We start from the raw sequence: 15789 nt of genomic DNA on the forward strand, positions 1-15789 counted from the left end.
ACTTCTTTGAGCCCTATTGGCCCATGCCTTATCTCTATATCATCCCCTAGACATGCAAGCCATTGAAATGGACAGAATGGAGCCATGATTGGCTCCCAAGGTACCAAAAAGAAAAAGGAGGAAATGAAGAGCCAGACTTTGAAGTCAGGCCCCATTTTACCATATGAACCCCATTTTACCACACAAACCCCACTTTACCACGCGAACCTGAGATTAGAACGCCCTGTGAGCAGACCCAGGACAAGCCCATTAGGGCCCAGTCGGTCTAGAACTCTAACCGCTGGGAATGCTTAACTCTGACCACCCCTAGTATCGAACCCTGAGCCAATCAGATCTGTACCCGTATCCTAATCTTGCTTGTTTGAACACCTGATTGCTGTAACTTTGTTCTTTGCCTTTATAAGCCCTGTGTAATCACAGCTCAGGGCTCCCTCCTAACCTCCACTGTGTCAGTGGGTAGGACGAGGCCCAAGTTGCAGCTCGCTTAAATAAGCCTTGCCTTGCTTTTGCATTTCGGAATGTCTGAGTCTCAGTAGTCTTCTTGGTGGTGGTTTCATGACTTGGCACAACAGCATCACAAAAAGGGAATTAGCCAAAGTGGCGCTGTGGTTCAAGTGGTAGTGTTGTATATGGGACACCCAGGTGGGCCTTTAACTCCCAGTAGTCACCAGCACTCAGTCATTTGGCCTAGGAGTATTTATGTGTGTGTGTGTGTGTGTGTGTGTGTGTGTGTGTGTGTGTGTGTGTGCCAGTCCAGGGCCTTGGACTCAGGGCCTGAGCACTGTACTGTTGCTGGCTTTTTTTTGCTCAAAGCTAGCACTGCATCACTTGAGCCAAAGTGACACTGTTGTGCCAACTCGCGAAACGTCCACCAAGAAGGCCACCTAGAATCAGACATTCCAAAATGCAAAAGCAAGGCAAGGCTTTATTCAATTGAGCTGCAACTTGGGCCTTGTCCTACCCACCGGCACAGCAGAGGTTAGGAGGGAGCCTGGAGCTGCGATTACACAGGGCTTATAAAGGCAAAAAACAAAGTTACAACAATCAGGTGTTCAAGCAAGCAAAATTAGGACACAGGTACACATCTGATTGGCTCAGGGCTCGAGGCACTCTGGGGGTAGCCAGAGTTAAGCATTCCCAGCAGTTAGAGTTCTAGACTGACTGGGCCCTAATGGGCTTGTCCTGGGTCTGCTCACAGGGCCTGCTTATCTCAGGTTCATGTGGTAAAGTGGGGCCTGACTTCAAAGTCTGGCACTTCAACATTTCTGGCCACTTTCTATATATGTGGTGCTGGGGAATTGAACTGAGGCTTCATGTGTACAAGGCAAGCACTCTTGCTACTAGGGCATATTCCCAGCCCCTGGGCTAGGAGTCTTTATTCATTTATGTACAGCATCTACTTGCCACTACCTGGATGGTGACACACCCTGCCAGGGCACCATAGGGTTGGCCTTTTAAAAGTAAATAATCACAGGTACTGCAGGTAGTCATGGGGCAAGAATCATATTTACCACATTCAGGTGGTCTGGCAAGTTAGGCAAAGGAAGCTGACAGACATACAGAAGCAGAATTGCTCTTAGACATTACTATTCTAGTAAACGCCATAAACAAAGCAATCAGCAATACAGTTCTTGGTTATGGGTGTGACAGGTCTTGATTAGCCTTAAATCTTTGGAGTGGTCTTCCTCATTCCTCTCTTTTGCCAAGGTCAAGCAGCTCCATGTCCAGCTGTTTTGGGCTCCTGTTATTTGGCTTCTGTTAGGATTTTTTTCAAGTAGGTAGCATGTAAAGGAGAATGCCGCCACCGGTGTAGAGGCAGGAGAGGCCTATGGCAGACTTGATGCTTGGCTGGAGAGTAGGGGCGACCTCCACCTGGTCCAGCCTTATCTAGGGCAGGGGCAGGGGTGTGTGGCCAAGGGAATTAGGATGAGACCTCAGGGAATGGGAAATAACTGCCTCTTCGTCTCTTGGTTACGCAGGTAACAGGGTGGAGACTTAACCAGGTGAGGGCATCTGTATGCAACACTCTCAGAAGGACCTTACAATGTTGATCCTATTTTTATTTTATTTTATTGCCAGTTATTACCTGAACTTCCCTGGCTCAAGGAAAGCACTCTACCACTTGAGCCACAACGTGACTACTTGTCGTTTCTGTTTATGTGATACTGATTTATTCAACCAGTGTTTGATGCATGATAGTCAAGCAGTCATCCACAACTCTGTTTTCCCATCCTCTTCTATATACTGTCTTATTCATAGAAAACTGACAGTTGGTTTGCAGACTGCATATTTAATAGAGATGTCATCTTTTTTTCAAGCATTTAGATGCCATGTTTCGTAAAATCTGTAACATTCACATATATGCAAGGACTCGTATATTTCTTTTAAAAGTTCATTATGTGTTTGGTCTTATCTGCTTTGCTAATTTGAATGTTTTGTTCCTAAAACAGTAACCAAATATCTTATGTACAGAACAAGGACCATCCTTAGGCTGAAGCATGAAGCCTCAGAAGAATTAGCCTTAATGGTGTCATGCCAGATTTGTAGCACTTCAGAATTATCTTTTCTCCATTGCTAATAACAGAGAAATGTTCTGATATATTAGGGAAACTTTGTATTAGTAATATACAGCCAAATATTTCTACATAGATTTTTCTTTATTCTACTATATAGATAATGGAACAAGCTCCAAACATTTTATGTATTTTAAAAGCAGCCTAAGCCTACCCAGGCACTGTCTCATATATCTGATTCTAGCTACTCCAGAGACTGAGATCTGAGGATTACATTTCAAAGGAATCCTGGGCAGATAAACATGTGACACTCGAATTTTCAATTAGCTAGTAAAATTTTGAAGTAAACCTGTGGCTTAATTATGGAGCAGAAAAGAGCAGTTGTTGGTGCTTGAAGGTGTGAGTGGAGAACTGGAGAGAGGAAGGCAAGGAACCTCACCCATCCGAAGTTGCCAGGTTCTATTTGCAAAGATATCCCTTGAATATTATGACTGCAATAATGAGCCATTTAGTACCTATGAATGTGCTCATTACATGCTTGTAGACTTAGTTCGCTCCTAAAATCGTTGTGAATTTCATGAATTTTTTGAGTAAAGATATAGCTTCATTATTACCATTTTTTAGATTCTTGGGCTACAATGGTTCTGCCTTTTAAGGCAGTTACTAGAGGAGAAACCAGATAAGAATACAGTGAGTGCTACAACAGGGCTGTACACAAGCCCTTGTGGAAACACTAGTGCAAACAACAGGGTGGCGAGAGTCAGCCTGGTAATGATCTGTGAATAATATGGTGACCACTACAATTATTTTTAATTAGCTTACTTTATTGTTATGTGCAGGGGGATTGTAATTAGATGAGTCATTCCCTTCTGATTTCTCCATCAAGACTTAGGACCATCAAACATAAACAGAACAGTTGAATACATGGACATAGTAGGTACTTAGACCTGGGGTGATAAGAAGGAGCATTGTTTTACAAGCAGGAAGATTCCTTGAGATAAGTTCTGGAGACAGCAGGAATGTTGCCTAAGTGAATGTAATAATTGCCATTGAGTTGTGTTATTGAAGATAGCTAATAGTCAATATTACATGTATTTCACCACAATAAAAATTTTATGGAAAGAAATTTTTTTGCTTCATAATGAGGATAGAACTCTGGTGCTGGCACTGTCACTGAGCCTTTCACCTAAAGGCTAAAGCTATAGCACAATGAGGCACAGTGCAATTTCCCAATCTCTGGTGGTTAATTGCAGATGTATCTAATGGAATTTCTTACCCAGGTTGGCTTTGAAACAAGGTCCTCAGATCTCAGCTTCCTGAACTGCAAGGATTACAGGCCTGAGCAACTGGTGCCCTGCACATAGGAATTTTGAAGTCACATCTAGTACCCAGGGAGGTAAAGTGAAGAAATCATGGAAACATCACTAGAGATTATTAAACCCCTGACCTACTATCGAGCAGCTACAATAACACTGACTTTCAACGAACAAAACAAGATGAAGAATTCGGGCTACAGGAAGTCACATGGCCACCAATATCTTTTTGGCAATGGCAAAAAAGTAGTGATAGAGAGAACTAAGTCACGCTGCACCTTTTTTGAAGGATTGAGAGGCTCTGCTTAGGACACACAGATAACCCTCTTGCTTTTCCCTCTTTTTTCTGAGCTTCTCTGCTCAGGATGCTGTGCCTTTTCTTACCTTTCTAGTTTTTAATTTCAAACAAGATTTGTATATTATTTCCCTTTAAAAAATCTTTCCATGTGAGAGAAACCAATGTACAATATTCACCATCATTTAAAGAGAACAGAATCTGCAGTTTTATTTGTGCAAAACAAAAGACAATTTAGAGCATTTAGGCTCCGGTTCTTATTGCAATAAACAACACACAACTATAATAAAGTACAATGGAAGCTGTTGGTGGCTTTTTTTGTTTGTTTGTTTTTTTGCCAGTCCTGTCACTTGGGACTCAGGGCCTGATCACTATCCCTGGCTCCTTTTTGCTCAAGCCTAGCACTCTGCCACTTGAGCCACAGCGCCTCTTCTGGTCTTTTCTATATATGTGGTGTTGAGGAATTGAACCAAGGGCTTCATATATACTGGGAAAGGGGTCTTTCCACTAGACCATATTCCCATCACATCTCTGGTTTTGAATTAGATAATACAAGGTATTAAAATTTGTATAAATGGTAATGTAAAACCTTTCCAAAAAAATACTCTGACTGATTCTAGAAACCTACTTTGAAGACATCCTATCTAAACCTCTATTTTTTGCCAGACCTAAGGCTTGAACTCAGGGCCTGACCATTGTCCTTGGCTTCTTTCTGCTCAAGGCTGGCACTCTACCACTTGAGCCAGAGAGCCACTTCTGGCTTTTTCTATATATGTGGGGATGAGGAATCGAACACAAGGCTTCATGTATATGAGGCAAGTTCCCTGCAACTAGGCCATATTCCCAGCCCCAACAATGATCTTATTAGTGTGCTTGACAACAACATACATTTCCTCTAGCATCCTCTGCTAAGCCTTGACAAATTTGTGTCTGGTATAGTAATGTGGTCCAAGTGGGAGAAACCCTCCATCCCTCTAACAGTCTACCACTCAGAGACAGCCTCAAGTATCAAGATGGGTTTATTGGGGAAGTAAAAAGAAGAATGGCCAGCCAAGGGCACAGCCCAGACTTGAGAGCTGTGGAGAAGCACCTTGGGCTGGGCTCAGGTTTGGGTTATATAGGCAAATATTACATGATTGAGTTGGCCGCAAGCAGGTGGCCAAGGAGGTTACAACATTTGCAGGGAAACAGCATAGTCATGTCAGGTCATAGGCAGGTGGCCAGTGGAGTTACAGTCTGCATCATAGTAACTGTTTGAACCAACCTATCATTTTAGTTAGCACTGGCCCATGAATTTGGCAGGTCCTCACACAATGCAGGCGGGGGTAAGGCTACTCCTTCCTGAAAGGACACAGGTTGATGAGCTGCTGTACTATCGGTAGCCCTTAATAAGTACCATGGACTGGCTTTAACTGGTGCTTTTATGTGTCAGGGCAAGCTCTTAAGTGCCAGAGAAAATTTGGAACTAGTTTAAATGAAGTGACAACACTTACATATAATGATGATGCTGAAGAAAAACAGAGTACCAGGTATCAGGCTAGCCAAGGACTGACTGGTGCAGAGAACTGGAATAAATTAGCACTGGTGGGCTCACTGTGTGCTGGCCAGTTTGAGCAGAGCAGGGAGAACTCCCTTTAAGTTCAAACAATTCTGATTTTTAAAGTTTCCTGGTTACATTGTAGAGAATGAGTAATAGCTCTTTAAACTAGATGAGTTGATTCACATAAAACAAAAATTCAAATGTCAGTATAATTGTAGCTTTCTCAACATCCCCTAATGAGTGAAGCTTCAATAGTCTTGTGGGCTCCAGCTCAGAGCTTTTGTGCTCTAGCCTAATTGCTCTACCACTTGCGCCACAGCTCCACTTCCGGTTTACTGATGGTTAACTGGAGATAAGAGTCCCACAGACTTTCTTGCCCAGAATGGCTTCAACCCTTGATTCTCAGGTCTCAGCCCCTTGAGTAGCTAGGCTTAAAGATATGAGCTATGACACCCAGGAAAACTCCTCTTTGGTCCCATGTACATCCAACAGGTTTTAAGGTCTAGTCTGATGTTTATTCAAGTACTTCACTCTCTGTTCCACAAAATGGATGAGCCCGCAAGACATTCAGGGGCCAGATCCAGTCAGGGGTCACATGTCAGACTGAGGACTGAAGGCATCTATGTGGAGAACACCCCCCAGAGTTTGGGGGATCCTTTGATACTTTTTGTAACAGAAGTTTGGTTTTGTTTGTTTGTTTGTTTTGCCAGTCCCGTGCTTTGCACTCTTGGCCTGAGCACTGTCCCTGGTTTATTTTTTCTCAAGGCTAGCAATCTTCCACTTGAGCCACAGCACCACTTCTGGCCATATTCTGTATATGTGGTGCTGGGTAATTGAACCCAGGGCTTCATGTATATAAGGCAAGCACTCTTGCCACTAGGCCATATTCCCATCCACTGATGCTTCTTATACCTACATTCAGTCCATGTAAACTATCAGAGCTTTGTTTCATAAAGGGAGTTGCAAGTATACTTGTGAAGTTACTTCATAGACTCAATAGAGGGTTTCCCCCTGTTTGAGTTAGAAATGTAATTTTATAAATGAGTGGGGAAAACGCACTAGGTGAAGGTTGATATTTTGTTCTTCAAGATGTGAGGAAAAACATTCCCCTTCCTCCTCCAAACAAAACAGAGTAACAAACCAAGAGCTGGGCTCAGAGCACAGGGATTTTGGTAGCCCTGTAGCATGCAGATGATTACATTCACACCACTGTAAGCAAAGTCCATGGCTTAATGAGGCCCTAACATGGATCAGTTCCTTGATCTATGTGAAAGGGAAATTTTCAGCTGTCACTCAGGGGTAAATTCTTCTCCTGTATGTGTTGTCTCATGAACACTAAGCCTTGATTTTGAGGCAAAATTCTTTCCACATGTGTTACATTTATAAGGTTTCACTCCTGTATGTGTTCTCTCATGAAGACTTAGGTGTGATTTCTGGGTAAAAGACTTTCCACATGTGTTACATTTATAAGGTTTCTCTCCTGTATGAGTTCTCTCATGAACACGAAGTTGTGATTTCTGGGTAAAAGACTTTCCACATGTGTTACATTTATAAGGTTTCTCTCCTGTATGTGTTCTCTCATGAACAATACGCTCTCTTTTTGAGGCAAAAGACTTTCCACATGTGTTACATTTATAAGGTTTCTCTCCTGTATGTGTTCTCTCATGAAGACGTAGGTGTGATTTCTGGGTAAAAGACTTTCCACATGTGTTACATTTATAAGGATTCTCTCCTGTATGTGTTCTCTCATGAACAATTAGGTTTGATTTGTGGGTAGAAGACTTTCCACATGTGTTACATTTATAAGGTTTCTCTCCTGTATGTGTTCTCTCATGGTCACTTAGGTGTGATTTCTTGGTAAAAGACTTTCCACATGTGTTACATTTATAAGGTTTCTCTCCTGTATGTGTTTTCTCATGATCACTTAGGTATGACTTCCGGGCAAAAGACCTTCCACATGTCTTACATTTATAAGGTTTCTCTCCAGTATGTGTTCTCTCATGACGACTTAGGTGTGATTTCTTGGTAAAAGACTTTCCACATGTGTTACATTTATAAGGTTTCTCTCCTGTATGTGTTTTCTCATGATCACTTAGGTATGACTTCTGGGCAAAAGACCTTCCACATGTCTTACATTTATAAGGTTTCTCTCCTGTGTGTGTTCTCTCATGAAGACGTAGGTGTGATTTCGAGGCAAAAGACTTTCCACATGTGTTACATTTATAAGGTTTCTCTCCTGTATGTGTTCTCTCATGATCACTTAGGTATGAATTCTGGGCAAAAGACTTTCCACATGTCTTACATTTATAAGGTTTCTCTCCTGTATGTGTTCTCTCATGATAACTTAGGTATGACTTCTGGGCAAAAGACCTTCCACATGTCTTACATTTATAAGGATTCTCTCCTGAATTTGTTCTCTCATGAACACTGATGTGTGATTTCTGGGGAAATGACTTTCCACATATGTTAAGTTTATAAGGTTTCTCTCCTGTATGAGTTCTCTGATGCATTAGTAGTGGCACTTTCCACATGAAACACGTTTTACATGTATTACATTTATAAGGTTTCTCTCCCGTATGAGTTATCTGATGAATACTGAGTTGAGTTTTCCAGGTGAAGGACTTCTCACATTGGTTACATTCATATGGTTTCCCACCTGTGTGGATTCTATTATGTGCATTTAAAATTGTCCTCAAGCTGAAAGATTTTCCACATTTGTTAAATATATGAGGTCTCTCACCTGAGTCAATTTTGCTAGGTCTTCTAAGAATTTTCTTGCTCCTGAAGGAATTTTCACATATATTACATTCATAAGTTTTCTCAGTAATATGTATTCTATTATGTGTTCTTAGAGCTGACATGTGTTTGAGGGCCTTTCCATATCTGTTGCATTCATAATGATTTTCTCCCACAGAAGCACAATTATTTTTAAAGTATATGGTCTTTGAGGTTAATACCGTCCCTTCTCCACCATCTGTGAAATAATGCTGCTCACTGGGAATTTCTGAACGTTGATTAAAAGTCTCCATGTTGCTAAGGGATTTTTCATCTACATGAGAGACACCAGGCCTGGATCCAGCATGCATCTCTTCAGGCTCCAAATGGACAACCATATTTTGATATGCAACGGATGCCTCAGTCCTCAGTCCTAAGGATTTCCTACTATTCCTATGCAGCTCTGGCATGTGTTTAGAGCTCAAATGAAAAGTTCTCACTAATCTCACTCTTTCATCCACAGGGTTGCTTTTGGTGATTTCTACTTCACATGGCCATTCTTTTGGACTTTTCTTGCAACTCTTAATCAAGTCATCAATTTCCAGGACATCTAAAATGATTCATCAAAGAAATAAACAAATAAACATGAGGATCAAAGACATTAAAATAAAAACAGATACCCTGAAAATACTACAAGAATGAGTAGGAGAAACACTTGGGCTTCTTGGCACAGGAGGAAACTTCATTAATAAAGGTCCAGAAATGCTAAAAATCAAAGAAAGCTTGGGTAAATGGGACTGCATCAAACTCCAGAGCTTCTGCTGAGCTAAAGACATAGCTGCAAAGGTAAACAGAAAGCCCACAGATTGGGAAAAGATCTTTACCAGCCCTACAATGGACAAAGGCCTCATATCTAAAATATAATCAGAACTAAAAAAATTAAATTCCTGCAAAACAAAACCTAAAAGAACCAAGAGCCCCCTCAACAAGTGAGCTAAAGACTTAAAGAGACTTATCTGATGAGGAAATGAGACTGGCCAAGAGACATAAGAAAAAGTGCTCTGCGTCACTGGCGATAAAATAAATGGAAATCAAACAACATTGAGATTCCACCTCGACCCATTAAGAATGTCCATTATGAAGAAAAAAAAAAAGTAACAAATATTGGAGGGGATGTGACCAAAAGGGAACACTACTTCATTATTGGTGGGAATGTAAACTGGTTCAGTCACTCTGGAACGCAGTATGGAGATTCTTCAGGAAGTTTAAACATACAGCTCCCTGATAACCCTGTAGCCCCACTTTGGGGCATCTACCCAAAAGACCACAAACAAGAACACACTAAAGTGACCATCACAGCAACATTCATCGCAGCACAATTTGTCATAGGTAAAATATGGAACCAACCCAGATGCTCTTCAGTAGACAAATGGATCAGGAAAATATGGTACATATACACAATGGAATTTTATGCCTCTATCAGAAAGAATGTCATCACCACATTCATAAGGAAATGGAAGAACTTGGAAAAAAAATATACTAAAGTTGTGAATTGATTTCTAACCCTATATAAACCCTGGCCCTCCTAAAATAAAGTGTGCATTGGTCCCCTCACCTCTGCATCCCCCTTGTCCTGACTACAATTGCAGTTACCCAGGTCCAACAACTGGTGTCCGGATCCAGGAACTTGATAATTGATCCATAGGAGATTACAGAACTGTGTTCGAGCTCTCAAGTGCAGGTGAGAGATATTTTGATATAAATGGTATTAACTCTCCGACAAAGATGAGCAGACTGACAGAATGGATCCATAAACAAAAAGTTGCTATCTTTGGTCTTCAAGAGACCCATCTTACAGCAAGGGACAAAAACAGGCTCCGAATGAAAGGATGGAGCAAGAACTTCCAAGCAAACACACCTACCAAAACAGCAGGGGTAGCCATCCTGATTTCAGACAAGCTGGACTTCTCATTAAAGTCAACTCAAAAAGACAAAGAAGGACACTACATATTAATACAAGGAAAAATCCAGAATCAAGACATCACAGTGATGAATGTATACACACTGAACAAGAGGCCCTACATATGACAAATAAATTCGTAAAGAACTACAGAACAAGATAGACCCAAACACAATCATAGTGGGAGACTTTAATACTCCACTCTCTCCAACGGACAAATCCAACACACAGAGGATTAGCAAGGGAGCCGAAGACATTAGTAATACCATATGCCAAATGGATCTGACAAATCTGTACAGAGTCTTGCACCCCACCAAGACCCAATACTCATTCTTCTCAGCAGCCCATGGAACATACTTCAAAATAGATGTCATAGCCCACACAAAGAACCTCAGCAAATACAAGAGTATTGACATCATACCATGTACAATATCTGATCACAGTGGAATCAAGGTAACCCTCAATAACAAAGGATACCATAGAGGCTATACAAATTCTTAGAGGCTAAACCCCCTCACTGTTATCTAACACTTGGGTCACAGAACAAACTAAGGATGAAATTAACAAATTCATTAGCCACAACAACAATGAAAATACATCACAAAGAAACCTATGGGATACAGCGAAGACATTGCTGAGGACCTCAGAACTCACATTAAAAGAATGGAATCAGAGCAGGTGAATAACCTCACTATGAAACTGAAACACCTGGAGGAACAAGAAATAATCAAACCTAAAATGACTAGGAGAGAGATTACAAAGATTAAAATAGAGATAAATCTGATTGAAAATAGAAGGACCATTCAACAAATAAATACAACTAAAAGCTGGTTCTTTGAGAAAGTAAATGAAATTGACAGACCCCTTGCAAGACTTACAAAAAAAAAGCAGAGAAGAGACTCATATCCATAAGATCAGGGACTCTACTGGAAAAATTACAAGAAATACACACGATATTCAAACAATCATAAGGAACTATTTCCAGAACTTCTCCTCACTAAAGAACAATAATTTTACAGAAATGGATCAATACTTATAGAAGTATAAACTGCCCAAACTGAATCAAGAAGAAATAAATGAACTAAATAAACCAATAACTTACAGCGAGATACAGGGGGTAATCAAGAGCCTCCCAACAAAGAAAAGCCCAAGCCTGGATGGATTCACCAATGAATTCTATAAAACATTTAGTGAGGAGCTAATACCAATACTCCTCAAACTTATCCACGAAATAGAAACAGAGGGAGAAATCCCAAACTCATTCTATGAAGCTAATATTATACTCATTCCCAAACCAGTCAAAGACCCAACAAGAAAAAAAGAACTACAGACAAATATCACTAATGAACACAGACAAAAAGCTCCTCAATAAAATATTAGCTAACAGGATCCAGAAACTGATCAAGAAAATTATATGTCATGATCAAACAGGCTTCATCCTACAGACACAAGAATGGTTCAACATCCATAAATCTATTAATGTAATTCATGACATAAACAGAGCTAAAAACCAAGACTCACATTTTTATCTCAGTCGATGCCCAGAAAGCCTTTGACAAAACACAAGATCCATACTTGTTAAAAGCTCTGGAGAGAACAGGAATGGATGGAACATTCTTTAAAACAATGAAAGCCATATACAACAGACCAACTGCTAATATCGTATTAAATGGATAGAAACTAAAACCATTCCCCTAAACTCAGAAATATGATAAGGATGCCCACTCTCCCCACTTCTTTTCAACATAGTGCTGCAATCCCTACCCATAGCAATAAGGCAAGAGGAGGGCAAAAAAGGGATCCACATCGGCAAAGAAGAAATCAAACTATCCCTATTTGCAGATGACATGGTCTCATATCTGAAGGACCCAAAAAACTCAGTCCCCAAACTCCTACCCTAATAAACCATTTTGGCAAAGTAGTAGGCTACAAAATCAATCCACAAAAGTCAGCTTCTTTTTTGTACACCACCAATGTACAAGCAGAAAAGGAAATTGTGGAAATAATACCATTTACAATGGCTAAAATAGAATAAATTACCTAGGGATCAACCTAACTAAAGACGTGAATGACCTATTTAATGAGAAGTATAAAAACCTAAAAAGGGAAATCGAAGGTGATACAATGAGATGGAAAGACCTCCAGTGCTCATGGGTAGGCAGAATCAATATAGTGAAAATGGAAATATTGCTCAAATTGTTATACAAATTCAATGCAATCCTCATCAAGATCCCAGCTACATTCATCACTAACACAGAGAAAGCAACCCATAAATTCATATGGAACAGCAAAAGACCTTGAATAGCCAAAGCAATTCTAGGAAAAAAAAGCAGTGAAGGAGGTATCACAATATCAGACTTCAAGCTCTATTATAGAGCAATCATAACAAAATCAGCCAGGTATTGGTATAAAAACAGACCTGAAGAACAATGGAATAGGATTGAAGACCCAGAAATGAAACCGCACTCTTACAGTCAGCTGATATTTGAAAAAGGAGCTAAAGACATACAATGGAAAAAACATAGCCTCTTAAACTACTGGTGCTGGGAAAACTGGGAAGCCATATGTAGAAAACTCAAAGTAGTCCCTAGCCTATCACCATGTACCAAGATCAACTCAAAATGGATCAAGGACCTCAACATCAGACCTGAATCTTTGAAACTACTGAAGGACAGAGTAGGAAAGACGCTAGAACTTATAGGCACAGAAAGGAACTTCCGGAATAGAGTCCCAGGGGCACAACAGATAGGGGAGAGTCTCGACAAATGGGACTACTACAAAATGAAAAGGTTCTGCACAGCTAAAGACATAGAGACCAAAGTAGAAAGGCAGCCAACCATATGGGAAAGGATCTTTACCAGCACAACAAAAGACAAAGGCCTAATATCCGTCATCTACAGAGAACTCAAAAAACTAACCCCCTCCAAGCCCAGTAAGCCAATGTTAAATGGGCAAAGGAGCTAAAGAGACACTTTACAAGAGAAGAGATAAAAATGGCAAAAAAAAAAAAAAAATAGAAGGAAATGTTCAACATCCCTGGCAGTAAAGAAAATGCAAATAAAAACAACCCTGACATACCACTTCACTCCAGTTAGAATGGCCTATACTCTGAACTCAGGCAACAACAAATGCTGGAGGGGATGCGGGGAAAGAGGAACCCTCCTCCATTGTTGGTGGGAGTGCAAATTAGTACAACCACTTTGGAGAACAGTATGGAGGTTCCGAAAAAATCTCAACATAGACCTACCCTATGACCCAGCCATACCACTCCTAGGCATCTATCCTAAACAACAGGTCTCAGGATATCAAAAAGACATCAGCATTTCCATGTTTATTCCTGCACAATTCACAATAGCCAAAATATGGAAACAACCCTGATGCCCCTCTACAGATGAATGGATCAAAAAAATGTGGTACCTATATACAATGGAATACTACATAGTGATTAGAAACGATGAAATATTGGTATTCGCAGGGAAATGGTCAGAACTTGAACAAATAATGTTGAGTGAGACAAGCCTAGAACAAAGAAAACAAACGGGCATGATCTCCTTGATATATACTGTTAAGGTGGGTGGAGTGGGAGACAGTAGAGACCAGGTCTGAGAAACAAAAAACTTCTTGTCAAATGGTATTTCCCACAGGTTTGGGTCAGCGACCTTACATTTTGTAACTAAATCCAAACAACTACTAAACATAAAAAGGTCTAAAGTAGACCTCTCAGTGGATTACAATAGCTCAAAAGCTATGTATGAATGGTCATATAAGACAAGGACAAGCAAACTCTATTGTTGACATTATATTTAAAGTTCTAAGTGAATTTCCTTTGGCGTATGCCACGTGGCTACTGTATATGTTTTTGGTACCCTGTGTATTGTATACATGCCTACCTGATCTAGGGAAGGGAAAGAAAAATGAGGGTGTAAGATATCACAAGAAATGTACACACTGCCCTATTATGTAACTGTACCCCTTTTGCATAACACCTTGTCAACAAAATTTAATTAATAAAGAAATTAAAAAACAAAACAAACAAAAAGAAGTGAACTTACCACCTGAGCTCTGTCTCCAACAGCATTGTGTAGGATGAATTCACTCACCTTGGAAATTCTTGCCTGAGGCTTCTCCCATCCATGTTTCTGCACTTTCCTCCAGCTTGATAATCAACTTGGGTTTAGAAACACAGTGCCCTGTTACGAAGAAACAGTGGAGAACTATTGTTCATGGAGATTCTGGATATCTGTGCTATAATGATCTCAGACGTGCTGGTACACAGGTTACTCCTATGGGGCACACCCACCCAGATGCCTTGCATCATTACGAGGCAGTTCTGAGGGCCCTGACATAGATATGAGCCACCCCTTAAGGAGGTCCCTTGGAGCTTCACCCTGATGAGCAGGTCAGGTGTCCTTCCACAGCCTATGTAGGTGCATGTACCCCTCCCGTTCCACCGCCCTCCAACCTGTGTAAAAGAACAGATCATTTCCTGAATAAACTAGTTGGCTCGACCTGCTTCCAGGCTGCCTGTTTGTCCTCTGTGGATAAAAGGGCTGGGTGGTGGTCTGTCAGCCCCCTATATCCTCTTCCTGGGCCCATCTTTGTGGAGTGTGCTTTCCCGTCTCCACAGCAGGACAGGAGAGTGCGGGAGGCTAAAAACCTGACTTCTCCAAACTCTACTTTCTCATTTCTCAATAGCTTCATGGTTGACTTTGCATAGAAATACAAGGTTTGGATTTTTTTTTTCTCAGTGTTTTCCCTTGAACTCCAGAAATGGCCGAGTCCCCTGAGTTCTTTTGCTGAAGACCACAGTTCTACCACTTTAAATGGATTTTTATTTTTCATTGAAGAAAGGATTCTCCTGGAGAATCTTCTCATTTGGCTGGTTTGGATTTCCATACCTAGGATTACAAGTATGAAGAGGAGTGCCCCGTAGAAGCTTTAGATTTTAAATGCCCACTTTCAATCACTGATTTTTAGATTTTACATTGAGTACAAATATACATTCTACTCTAGATTATATATCCATCTATCGCAATGGCCAAAAGTTTCATAAGAAACTCCCCTGGTAATAGATCATGTCTTAGAACTGTTGCCTAACTGATGCTAACTTGACTTCTTGAAGAATGAGAATAAAATTGCCTCTGTGGTAATATAATCAAGGAGAGGATTTTCTTGGAAAGATGCACTACTTCCCATATTCTGTAATCTTATACCTAAATATCATTGCACCTTTGAAAAAGACTCATAGATCTACTAAAAACAAAGCACCTGACCCTGTAAATTAATGTACCTTTTGCTTACCCAAGGACAACAAGTTGCTGTAGGTCTCCAGCATTACATCTCTATACAGGGTCCTCTGAGCAATGTCCAGGTCCTGCCACTCCTCCCAGCTGAAATCCATAGCCACATCTTCAAAGGACACAGTCTTCTGTAATGGCACATTTTCATCAAGA

General features: G+C 40.6%; 1 protein-coding gene across 1 annotated transcript in view; it reads right to left on the reverse strand.

Moving 5' to 3' along the window:
- The window catches only part of LOC125367023 (zinc finger protein 260-like), a 31860-nt gene extending 23086 nt beyond the window's left edge, over positions 1 to 8774 (reverse strand). The window contains exon 1 of the mRNA XM_048367667.1: positions 7056 to 8774. Coding sequence (XP_048223624.1) covers positions 7056 to 8774 — 1719 coding nt within the window. The remainder of the gene's footprint in view (positions 1 to 7055) is intronic.
- Between the last annotated feature and the right edge of the window lie 7015 nt (positions 8775 to 15789).

This window comes from Perognathus longimembris, chromosome 18, assembly GCF_023159225.1.
Source record: "Perognathus longimembris pacificus isolate PPM17 chromosome 18, ASM2315922v1, whole genome shotgun sequence".
NCBI lineage: Eukaryota > Metazoa > Chordata > Mammalia > Rodentia > Heteromyidae > Perognathus > Perognathus longimembris.